Source organism: Sturnus vulgaris, chromosome 5 (genome assembly GCF_052056855.1).
Source record: "Sturnus vulgaris isolate bStuVul1 chromosome 5, bStuVul1.hap1, whole genome shotgun sequence".
Classification (NCBI taxonomy): Eukaryota; Metazoa; Chordata; class Aves; order Passeriformes; family Sturnidae; genus Sturnus; species Sturnus vulgaris.
This window is the reverse complement of record NC_142247.1, coordinates 24,948,016-24,960,526: the sequence shown is the minus strand read 5'-3', so window position 1 is coordinate 24,960,526 and position 12,511 is coordinate 24,948,016. Positions and strand designations below refer to the sequence as shown.

General features: G+C 41.7%; 1 protein-coding gene across 1 annotated transcript; it reads left to right on the top strand.

The window, feature by feature from the left end:
- Positions 1–519: 519 nt before the first annotated feature.
- HAL (histidine ammonia-lyase) lies at positions 520–11,211 on the top strand. The gene is made up of 20 exons (XM_014889466.2): positions 520–872; positions 1,305–1,365; positions 1,533–1,560; positions 1,858–1,932; positions 2,025–2,097; positions 2,178–2,244; positions 2,419–2,456; positions 2,541–2,666; positions 2,946–3,085; positions 4,550–4,597; positions 5,063–5,210; positions 5,295–5,390; positions 5,506–5,564; positions 6,330–6,410; positions 7,021–7,086; positions 7,181–7,346; positions 9,426–9,560; positions 10,117–10,225; positions 10,319–10,388; positions 10,804–11,211. The coding sequence occupies exons 1-20, from the start codon at positions 626–628 to the stop codon at positions 10,951–10,953; spliced, it is 1,983 nt and encodes a 660-aa protein (XP_014744952.1). The 5' UTR covers positions 520–625; the 3' UTR covers positions 10,954–11,211.
- The last annotated feature ends 1,300 nt before the right edge of the window (positions 11,212–12,511 follow it).

The following is a 12,511-nucleotide window of genomic DNA, read 5'->3' as shown; positions in this document are numbered from 1 at the left end:
CTTTTTCTTACCTACAATAAATTATGTTTTCAACTTAAGCATAGGACCAATTAAAGCAGGCTTTCTGCCTTTACTACATGCTTTTATCCTGCTCTGGATAGAGCTGTAAAAGGATAGATAATACAATCTTCTTTCAGTCCTAGCAGCCATGAGCAACCCATATTCCCAAGGTGCCTCTCTTGCAGCCGCGTCCCTCGATTTTTGTTAGTGTGATTTACAGGCGATAGCTGTTAACTCTTGTTAAACCCTTACATTTTTAGAATAGTTGCATTGCATCTTAGTCCAGTTTATCTATTCCTGGTACATAAGCTTCAGCTCCTGGTTTTTCATTTCTGTATTCCTGATGTGATCTTTGGAATAAAATTCCTGTGGCAATAGCTGGGGGGTGTGCCTTTTCTGTGAAAGGGTGTGTTTCCTGGGTTTGGTTTGATTGGACGAAGTCAGCCAAACACGTTGATCTTGTTTATTTACAAAGGTGAGGATTTTGAGGGTGGGTTTTTGCCTCTATGTGATTGCAACACTGGGCTCTAGATAGGCACAGCTCTTCAGGCCATTGCATGGTAAATGTGAGGCTGCTGCACACTGCAGCCCTTCTTGGTGAAGGAACAACTTTTGGAGAGCAAGCATGCCGAGGTACACAGTGCACGTCCGAGGGGAATGGCTGGCAGTGCCGTGCCTAAGCTCCACCAACACCATTGAGTGGCTGGGAAAGGAAGCTGTGAGACGGTACATGAAAAACAAACCTGACAATGGGGGATTTGCCTCAGTGGAAGAAGTAAAGTTTTACATTCGAAGGTGCAAGGGACTTGGCTTGCTGGATCTTGATGATACTGTGGGGGATGCTCTAGAAGATAATGAATTCGTTGAAGTTGGTAAGCAAAGCCTTAAGCATTGTGTTGTAGAGTGACTGTGCTCTCTTCTGAGTCAGCAAACTGTGGCTTTATCTAGATTCATCTAAAATTGCACCTGAGAGATTGTCTAGAGTTTCCATGGAAAAATGCCCAGTAATTTAAGAATATTTAATTTTTAGGGACAGAATTGCATAAAAGTTAGAAGGTACAGGATTCTATGTACATCTTCTGTGTCTGCTGTCATATATATTGCAAGCTGTTCTGCCTTAGCCTTTGGAATACCTTAACTAAATACATACCTCGTTGTTATTTTCCCAGAAGCATGCAAGTATGTTCAGGGCTAATAACTGGAAATTAGAATTCTTATGCTGTGAATTGTAATAAATTAGAAATTAACTTATGTGAAGAATGCAATTTAATCCTGTATGTGTTTATTCTGCATATTTCTTCTAGTTATAGAAGGAGATATAATGTCTCCAGATTTCATACCATCTCAGCCAGAAGGAGTTCATTTGTATCCTTTTTGAGTGCTTTGTGAAGTTCTTACAATTACAGATTTATAATTTTCTAGATTGCCTGGGTTTTTTAGATCCTTAATTCTTAAAACACATTGCCATCTGTAATTGAGTGGTCACTGCCTGTGAAATCCTGTCTGCCCTTTTTCCTTTACAAAACTTTCAGATACAGCAAATACCGAGAACCAGAACAGGTAGGAATCACCAATGATTGTACAACTCAGTAACAAATCTTGCTACTCACCTAAAAATGCTTAGAGTTCAGCCAGTGCAACATTCACAAAAGCAGGGGCTATTAGATTGGCTGGCTCTAGGAAACTAAACTACAATGTGCTGATTATGTTTTTGTTACCCGGGTTCATGTCTTATGAAGAAGTGTGAATAAGCTTTGTGTCATTGCTGAGTTTTGACTGTATTTTTTATTTATATTGATTATTAAACAACTTTGTATGCATCTATATGCCAAACTAAAAGTTGGTTCTTTGGTGTAGTATATTTCTTTAGATGGCAACAGCTTAACAACGGAGGACTTGGTCAATTTAGGAAAGGGACTCTACAAGATAAAGGTAAAAATACTGAACAAATGCAGCTAAAAATTACATGTCTATTTTTCTAGCTAAATAATGACAACCTAATATTTGAACTACTTATGTTTTAGCTCTCTCCCGAAGCAGAAGCTAAAGTCAAAAAATCACGAGAAGTGATTGAAAGGATCGTAAAGGAACAGACAGGTAAATATTTTTGCTTTTATTAGTTGCTTAGAAGACTTCATCAGGTTCCCTCCTTAACCAGCAGTGTACATTTCTTGCAGTTGTTTATGGAATCACCACGGGTTTTGGAAAGTTTGCCAGGACTGTCATCCCAAACAGTAATCTGAGGTATGATGTGTGTGCCTTCTCCATTCTTTCTTTTCAGGAAAGAAAGAAGAAGGGACCAGTTTGACTCTGTAGTTGAGGTTAAATGAGAGAGATGCTTCAGGAATTCCTTCTGTTTTGTGCAAAATAAAACCTGATGAGACTTTTTTGAAGTTTAACATATTTTTTTTCCTATAGGGAGCTTCAAGTGAACTTGGTTCGTTCACATTCTGCAGGTAATGACAGATTGCTTGGTGTTTCTCTTTTCTGCCCTTGTTGGTAGTGGGTGAGTAATCGAGAGGGTTCTGTTACTGTTTCAGGTGTGGGGAAACCTTTGACCCCAGAGAGAACTCGCATGCTGTTGGCACTGAGAATCAATGTCCTAGCCAAAGGATACAGTGGAATATCCCTAGAAACTCTCGAGCAAGTTATTGAAGTGTTTAATGGTAAAAAGATGTCTAAAGAAAATCTTGCTTTCCTTTTTTTTTCCTTTTAACTGTTCTGTTAAAGGGTGTAGCTCAATGGGTCAAGATGCAGATGTTGGTATTTCAGCTTGGTAGTGGTGAGAGATCAGGACTAGAGCTGCAATGAGAGTAGTCCTGTTGGTGCCATTGTCCATGACAGTAGGCTGTTACTGTGACCACAGTTATGAGCTGGCTTCTTTGTTTTCCAAGGAGTATATCATGGGAAGGCTTTAAAAGGATTGATTTTTGTTTTCTTTCTAGCATCCTGCCTTCCTTATATCCCAGAGAAAGGGACAGTTGGAGCCAGTGGAGACTTGGCCCCTCTCTCTCATCTTGCTCTGGGATTAATTGGAGAGGGAAAGATGTGGTCCCCGAAGAGTGGCTGGGCTGATGCTAAATATGTAAGATTTGTGCAGCTGAAAGTTTATTTTTTTTTCTGCTTGCTGACTAGTTTTTCAAATTACATGTAGCTTTGAGAAAAAGAGAGAAGTTATTTTGCTCAGATTAATAACATGTGAAAGTCTTTGGGTTTTCTCTATCATTTTGAATTGGGATTAGGTTGCCTTTAGCTACTCATCCTCTAATTTGAGGAAGGTGGATCCATGGAGAATGTGAGAACTGGCCCACATGTCACTGGAGTAGACATAAATAAGCAGCATGTTATTGAGCCCTAAAGAAATATCATGCCATAGCACTGCTATACAAGATGCCACAGTATGAACTGGAGAAAGGGACAGGGTATGATACTGAATATGAAAGAATTATTACTGTATCTTCAGCTCCATGAGCATCAATGCTTTTCCAAAAAATCCGAGATCACCTCTCAAATGCTGAGAGTACCTGGAAATTTACTAGAAGCAAGATCTTCACAGTAAAATTTCTACTGATTTTATAGTAGCTTTAAGTATATACACAGATTTGGATATTTCATTTTTGGTAAATTAACTAGGGTTACAAGGAGCTTTTATATAATTCTCCTTCACAAAATGGAAATGTTACAATGGAATTAGTTTTTAATCCATTGTTATTCTGCCACTAACACATCAGCAGATTGATCTTGTATTAAGTATCTCCAAGTCTGGCTCCTCCGAAGTCTTTCATGGGAATTTGTTCTGCTACTCCTATCCATTAATACTTGAATACCAGACTCATTCATGGATTGATAGGTGTACATCACTGTACACCTGGAGAAGGATTGAGGACTACACAGGAAGAGGAGTAAGGAGAAAGCAGACTAGTGTGTTCTGGAACTTCAAGACCAGAAGTTATAGCTGTACAATTCTGAGATTCATTACCTCTTCTGTTGGACAGGGTGAGAGGATTAAATGAGAAATAGGTTATGCTGTTTCTGCATTTCCCATAAGAGCAATTGCCCTATAGAATAGACATGTACAGAATAAACTGTATAGCACTCCTCCTGTCACTAGAGATTTTATATAGAAAGGATTAGGGATCATTTAAAAAGGAACTATTTATGCCAAGCCAAAATGCTATGAGGCAGAGTGCAGGCAGAACTGCCTTCCCAAGAGGTTTCCAGCCTTCTTTCCTATTGCCCTCTCCCATCATCTAGAATACAGTGGATGTTAATGGGCTGTGACAGTGACATATATCTTGCTTCAGTGTTCCTGCTACCTTCTTGTATTGGCACTAGGAAGTGAGGCACTTGTTTGGAAGCCCTTTATTTAGTCCAGCAGAAAAAAATACGTTATATGTTTGTGATATAAAGCTCTTTTTCTCCCATCAGTTAAGAAATTCTTTAATATTTCTGTTCATGGAAACATTTAAGTTTTAGTGACTTCATTTTGTGACTTTAGTGACTGAAAAGTATTTTTCATTAACTGCTTTGGCATTTAATTACTTCACAGGTCCTGGAAGCCCATGGACTGAAACCAATTACCTTGAAACCAAAAGAGGTAATAAAGTATAATGATGCCTGCTGATGAAAATGAGAATAGTCAATCACTATTTGCTTTATGTATACAATAAAAGCATTACATGAATTAATAATAATTTTAAATCAAGCTTCAGAAGGATAATGATGAAATATTGTCAGGAGTGGGATTCACCACTCTGAGTGTCACCCTACTTGACTTGAAAAGGAGGTCAGATGACTGACTTGAAGCAGATATCTGACTTACTTGGAACTACTCGTGCTCCAAGGCTGTCTGCAGTGACTTAATAGGATCATGAGCATTGACACTTTACGTCACAAAGATGATCAGTAAAGCTGTTCATTTTATGATTTCAGGATGGTCCAAAAAGCAAGGCAAAGATCTTTAACTCTTTCATGTGAGGAGAATTATCGCAGATATGGGGAATTGTCACAGAGTGTGGAATAGCTGCAATGAATTTGCTTAACATCTGCTCTCCCTTTGAAGGGTCTGGCCCTCATCAACGGGACACAAATGATCACCTCGCTGGGATGTGAGGCAGTTGAAAGAGCCGGGGCTATAGCAAGGCAAGCTGACATCATTGCTGCCCTTACACTTGAAGTCCTGAAGGGCACAACGAGGGCCTTTGACACTGGTGGGTACTGGGCCCTCTCTGTCTGTTTGCTTAACAGCTCCTGACAGGAGAGGCACAGCCTGACAGTCTAACTTGTCTTACTAGATATCCACGCAGTGCGCCCGCACCGAGGGCAGGCTGAAGTGGCCTTTCGATTCAGGTCCCTTCTAGATTCTGACCATCACCCATCAGAAATAGCAGGTGAACAATCTTAACCTTCACCCTCTCAGGTTACCAGGACAGGCTGGATCCTTCAACAGGACACAATGCTTTTGTGTAAGCAATATTTGGGTTTTGCCCTCCTTGTGTCTTCTAGAGAGCCATAGGTTCTGTGACCGAGTCCAGGACGCATACACAATGCGCTGCTGCCCTCAGGTAAACACTGACTTTTAGATCCTTCTGCAACAATAGATAAATGATTGTAAAATTTCCACCTCAGAAATGCAGTTATGTGCTGTCTGACACTGTTAGAGGAAGTGGCTTTATTTTGCTTCTTCTTGGCTTCACAATAGTGTTAATGGAGACATGTAATTTGTTGATCACGTGCATGTACACATCAGGCAGCATCTAACAAAGCTGTAAGAGGCCAGGGGTGGGAAGCAGAGGGAAAGTTCTGATTTCCATGCTTGCAGATTTTGTAGGGATTTTCTTCTGCATTGGTGTTAATAGCATGAACTGGGTGTTTCCAAAAGCCAACAGAGTGTAATATCTCAGACATATTGGAAGAGCTCAATCTTATGTGTTTTAACAGGAGCAAAGCTATGAAATCAGTGGAATTAATAGAAGTTAATTAAGAAGAGGTTTTGTTTTCTGTGAGACTTTATAAGGCTAGTTCTTCCCTCATAACACTTCTGGCACTGAATAAACATCTTCCATTTAGGTAAACCAACCCAAGTAAATAAAGAATGTTATATTCAGATTACTCTTTTGACAAAACTGCCGTAATAATAGTAAATACCATCTTTCAAGTGTCTAGGATTGGCAGTGATGCTCCTGATGTTAAAAGCAAATCCAAGACCATCTTCCATGTGTGAAAGTCAAGTGGAATGATGGGAAAGAGGGTCCCTGCAGCTCAGTCAGCATCCTGAAGGTGAACTAAATGCAAATACTAAGCTTAGGCACTAATGTCTTTTGTTCTAGGTCCATGGAATTGTAAATGATACAATTGCTTTTGTGAAGGACATAATAACGACGGAAATCAACAGTGCCACGGACAACCCTGTATCTTTTTGATTACTTTATTATTATAGAAAATCCTGCTTTTGGCCTTTTTTATTCTTTTCTTAGGTATAATTACTTGTACAGGAGGCAAAAAAGTCATAACTGGCTTTGGTCAATTACTGCCATTGTTTGCAAAAGAAACCTCTCTTCCTTTCCCTATGACTGCATTGAAGGATTTCTGTCAGCACTGTAATGCCAGGCTGCATTTCTGTCAGCACAGAAATAATGATGCTGTACATAGCATCATATCAATTGCTGATAAGCATTATTGCTTATCTTTCCAAAATTGTAACTGTCATGGAGAGATTCTATCAAGGAACTGAAAATCTATGCTAGCATCTGAATAGATAAGTTTTTTGCACCATCGATCAAAGACCTCCCTTTATGTAGCTTATTTGAAAAAAATACATGTCATAATTGTACCTACAAATTTGAAGAACTGAGATTGTGTCTTCATCTCCTGAAAAGTAGAAGTGTGGATGCAATATAATGTGCTTGCAAATAAAAGCCTATTAGGACAAACACTACTTCAGTAAATCAGAATATTACTGGCAGATATCACACATGTAAACTGTATTTCAGTCATGTGGGGCTTAACTTCTCCTTAAAGATGGTGTTTGCTGAAAGAGAAGAGACCATTTCTGGAGGAAATTTTCATGGTGAATATCCTGCAAAGGTAATTCAGCATTTGAAGAAAGGAAAAAAAAATTTTGTTTGGATTTTTGCTTGTTTGTTTTTGTCATTTGGTTTAATGAAATCTTCTTTTGTAGGCTCTGGACTATTTAGCAATCGGTGTGCATGAACTGGCTGCAATTAGTGAAAGAAGAATTGAGAGGCTCTGCAACCCCTCACTCAGTGAACTGCCTGCATTTTTAGTCACTGAGGGAGGTCTGAACTCAGGCTTCATGATTGCACACTGCACAGCAGCTGCCCTGGGTGAGTGCTTGAACAATACCATAGAGAGAGCAAGCTAGAAAGACTGATTTCTTTCAAGACAGATGTAATCTAATAGTAGACACAAAGGTATCTGACTCCTGTTTTCTGTCTCTTCTCCATATGTTCTGTCTTGTAAAGCATGAGTGTTTGGTGTAGCTGCAATTATTTCAGTTCAGGCTTTCTTATTCTGCACCGACCCTTGGGCATGTTCAGTGCTCTGAGCATGCAAACTCTGAGTGGACTTTGGTGGGAAGGCTTGTCTTGAAGGTGGCCTGATGCCCTCAGTACTTGGGGTCTCCATTTGACAGCCTGGTTGCACATCAGTATCAGACCCCACAGTCCTCAGAAGACTGGAGTTTGCAGGGCTGGCTATTGGGGGAGCACACTGAAATTAAACATCAGTTCAGTGTTTCCTCTAGTACTCATGACTAAGGCAAGAAGAAGCCTGCTGGCTGCTAGGATACTACAGTTCATAGGTTCAAGGAAGCATGAGCCAATATAAACATGCTATGACATGAGAGTAAATTTTTAAAGTTACAAACAAACACAGGAACAGAGGGTATTAGATGAATGTGTTGATAAACATTCTGCAGAAAAACAAGTGAATTAACTAAATCAGCGTGCTAAAGGAACCCTGTCTAGAGGCTGGTTTGGAAAGTGGGTCTGGAAGAGGAGCTGAAATTTTATTCCTTTGTTTAAGGGCTGGAAGCTTTGCCTTTTGGCTGGGGAGACTTTTGGATGTCTCCAGGCCTCAGATGGTTGCATGGCTTCAGATTTCATTGCACACTTCTTCAATCTGGAGTGACAGATTCTGAGGTGTTTGTGATTTCTGCTGTAAGAAATAAAATTAGAGCCCTGCCTCTGCTGACACTAGAAGTCCATGGGTCAAAATCATCCCATCCTGATCAAAACAGCCAAAATTTTATCTGAATTGAAGTTTGAGTTCCTTTTATTTTTGTTAACTTTTTTTATCACCGATATTTTTCAAATCACTCACAAATAAACTCAAAAACACAGTTTCTGGGTTGTTTGTGTACCAGCTAATGTTTTTCATTCCCAGGGTTAATAGATAAATCTGAAAAAAATGTGCAGGTATTTTGCAACACCACTGCATGTGTCTGTCTGTCCCCACTCCAGCAGCTCTGTGCTTGCCAGACCGAGCTGTTTGCAGTGGTCACACACAGCCTCTCTGGGACCTGCTGTCACCTGCCTGAATGTGCCAGCTGGGCTCTGGTCCTAGACCATTCACTGGACCTGTCACTCCAGCCTATTTGCAATTGGTGTCGCCATCTCTCTGTCGCTTCTGTTGCTTTTCTGAAGCCACTGATTTGGCGAGGGCATTACACAGCATCCCACTGGCCTTCCAAAAGAAAAGGCTGAGTGCAGCCAAAGTGCTATGAATGCCGACTTCATTTTTTCTCTTTTAAAGAGAAATTCTCCACCTCAAATTGTCATTGAATGGTGCCTAAGGCCTCTCCTGCAACCATATGCCTGTTGATTTTGCATGCAGCATGAGAATTTACTCCAGACGTTACACCTGGGTTTCAAAGCTGGAGTGTGTCACCCTCAGGGGCATGGGCAGCTTTGTAGTGAGGTGATGGAGGGAGGTAGAGGGTTTGTATTGCATTCCCCCATCTTTCTAGAGGAAGTTATGAAAGTGCTCTAGCTGCAATGAGCAGACCAGATGCTGATCTCTAGCTGTATTCTTGAAAGCAGAGGAGAGGTGATATTTGTGACCAAGACCAGAGCAAGCCAATGCTCTTTACAGAGAGTTGCCCTAGAGCAGCAGGCAGGGCCAGGCTTATGTTTCAGTTATGCTGTCTGGTCTTCTTCCCTCTTTCCATATTTGGTTAATGTTTGCATCTAAAGACTGCTGTTGGTTACTGTTTTCAGAGGCAATGGTAGTTTTCAAGGTGATTATTATAAATTACTCAGTCCAGATAAAATACTGATGCATCCTCAAAAGAGGAGCAATAGTTGGACCCAAGGTGGTGGACAGGCTCCTATCTCCATGCTGTCCATTACTTCTGCTGTCTCATGCCTATTCTGCCCTTCATTCATTGTGCTGGGTTTTTGCAGTGTCTGAGAACAAAGCCTTGTGCCACCCCTCTTCTGTGGATTCTCTCTCAACCAGTGCTGCTACAGAGGATCACGTGTCCATGGGAGGATGGGCTGCAAGAAAAGCTTTGAGAGTTATTGAACATGTGGAACAAGGTAAAATTAAAATTCTGATTTCCAGACAGACCTTGAATCATGAAAATGAGGAGATAATACGAATTATGATCAGGGTGAGGAAGGCAGATACAACGCAAACTTTTCCAGACAGACCAAAGCACTGTCATTTTACTGGTGTTTTCATGGAGGCAAGCTTCGGAGGGAGGATTTTCATTTTTAGCTCAGGCTCCTCTTTTCTCAGTACTAAAGAAGTTTTCTGATTCATGATGGACATTAATTTGAGTATTCAAGTTACCCTTGAAGAGATTCCTAGGGATTTAAGACTCTGGTGACCATGAGTTCCTGGTATACTGTAAAGGTCTATACAACAGCATCCAAAATCTGCTTGCTGAAATGCTGGATACTGCCCCCAGCATCATCCATGAAACGATCCTGCCACTGGGCTGGCTCTCTGGGGGGTGTGGATCCACTGGTTTTTCACATTGCCTGAACTATATCATATTAGTGAGAAAAAAGGCCAGGGACAGCTTTATACAGGAAACCTCACCTTGAGCTGTCCCTGCCAAACATGCCTTTGTCTGTTCTGGTTTCCTAGTTCTGGCTATTGAGCTGCTCGCCGCCTGCCAGGGCATTGAATTCCTACGCCCTCTGAGAACGACAACCCCATTGGAGAAGGTCTATGACCTTGTACGCTCCGTGGTGAGGTAAGATCAGATAAACACTTTGCCCAGAGCTTGCCTGCCTGGAAAGCAGCTGCTGGCAGTGGGGGTTAATGTTTGCCCAATGTCTCGTTACAGGCCCTGGATAAAGGATCGCTTCATGGCCCCAGACATTGAAGCAGCTCACAGGCTGCTCGTGGAGCAGAAGGTGAGTGCTGGCTTTTGGCTTGTGCATAGGATTGTCTAGAACTCTTTTTCTTTGTCCATGCCAGCTGCTGTTTTTGCTGCCCAATGCTCTTCATGGTCAAGTAGTTTTGTAGCAAGTGGCAGTGACTCGCAGCTATTGCACACAGAGCATTAGCCTAGTAACAAGACAAGGCAAAGTATTTTTGCCTTGAATCCTTTCACCTTGTCCCCTTGGAGCTGTATCCTTTCCCATCCCTTTTCCACTCCCTCCACATGTTCTTCCCTAAACCTTGGTCTATCTGCCTCTGGTTCTGCTCTTCCCAAACAACATATCCCACCCAAAACTTTTCTTCGGTGTTTCCTGAGCTCATGCATTGATGTCTTAACTGACCATTTCTTTGCCTCTGACTCTGCTGTTGCACTTTCTTGTTTCACAGGTGTGGGAAGTGGCTAAACCTTACATTGAAAAGTACAGGAGGGAACACATCCCTGAATCAAGACCCATTTCACCAACAGCTTTCTCCCTGGGATCACTGAGAATGAGTGCAGATGATAGTCATGACCATGGGCATCAGAATGAACTTTAAGTTGTGATCCTCTGGAAGAGAGCAGATCCTTTCCAGAACCTTACCTGAGCATTCTATTCAAACCATTCTACTCAAACTCAATGTGGCTTCTCCAGGTGACCTAGAGGATCTGACTGTCTAGTTCAGAAGCACAAATAGATAGTAAAGTCTCACTGCTTTCCTCGTGTGTAAAAGACAAGTTTGTTGGGATAGGGTGGTTCTGACTGAATTTCATGAACTTCTGAATACAAATCATTCAGACTCCTGGTGAAGCCAGTATTTGTTTTGTCAACTTTTCATTTGTTTTCTCTTCATCTGTGCCAATGACACCAAACAGCCTAAGTTTGATATTCTTGCCTTTTTTCCCCCACTTTGGTTAACTGCTGTGATCCCCTTCATTTTGCCACAAGTAAGATTATCTTCACACTTAATTTGTCTCGCTTTTGCAGATCTGTGAGGTACAGGCTCTTGTATAAAAGGAGCATTTTTAGAGCAGGTGCTTCACAAATCAGAAAAGCTGTATCCATAGGAATGTGCTAGTGAGATCATTGCATCAGAACAAATATATTATGTTCTGGTGATAGACTACATTTTGTGCAGCTTTCCAAGAGCAATGGGCTCACACTCGCAAATCAACTGAGGCTTCACATATGGCTGTAGCAATCTATTTTCCTGTCATGTGTGTGATGATGAAAATGTAAAGCAAAAGCTTAATTTGGAAGTAAGTAGGACAGGTGACACAGGGGCAGAAAAGGGGGAAGAGGAGGTGTAGGACTACTGAATGTGAAGCAGTGCTGAGGCAATAGCACCAAGACCTACACTCCCATGGCTCACCAGGTCTCTGCCTGTCTGCAAAAGGTCCTGTCCCCATAGATGGGATCATAACTGAGTGTGCTCTGTGTCACAACACTGACCTCCGGCATAGGCTTTATTTTGCAAGGGAAGAGTCAGGACATGGATTTCACCTCATGATGCATTAATGACATGGCAATACTGATCTGGCTGAGGGGCATTCAGCTGAAAGCCTCCTCAGGCTATTGGCTATGCTGCAAGGGGCAGCCAAAGTAGCAGTGTGGGGCTGCCTTTGAGTGTCTGACACCTGCCAAGTCAAATGAGCCCTGAGGAGAGGGCTCATGCCTGCTGGTAGCCTAGCAGGGTGCCAAATGCTTTGGGCATTCAGAGAAGAGATTCTGGGCCTTGCTTCCCACTCACCTCTGCTTTTGGCCGCTGGATCAAGGGATCCCCAGAACATAATGCCACACAGTGGACTCAGGTTTTGCACCGTGCCTGTGCAGAGCTCAGAGGCACCACTCTGCCTGCACCCTGCATTTAAGAAATGCCTGTGCTCCTCCCCTGACAGCCTTCCCAAATCCCTGTATAAACATTATTTATGGAGGCTGTCTTGGGCAGAATGGACTGTGCAATCACTTACTTAAGATGTTCTTTCAAGCTTCCAAGGATCCACACCCACATCTGGTACAACATTTGCTTGCAGGAAAACACGTCAGGTGACAGGAATGCTATTACATTGTTTTAAAAACTGATTTAGTTGGCTAACCTGGATCAAATAAAGCATGAA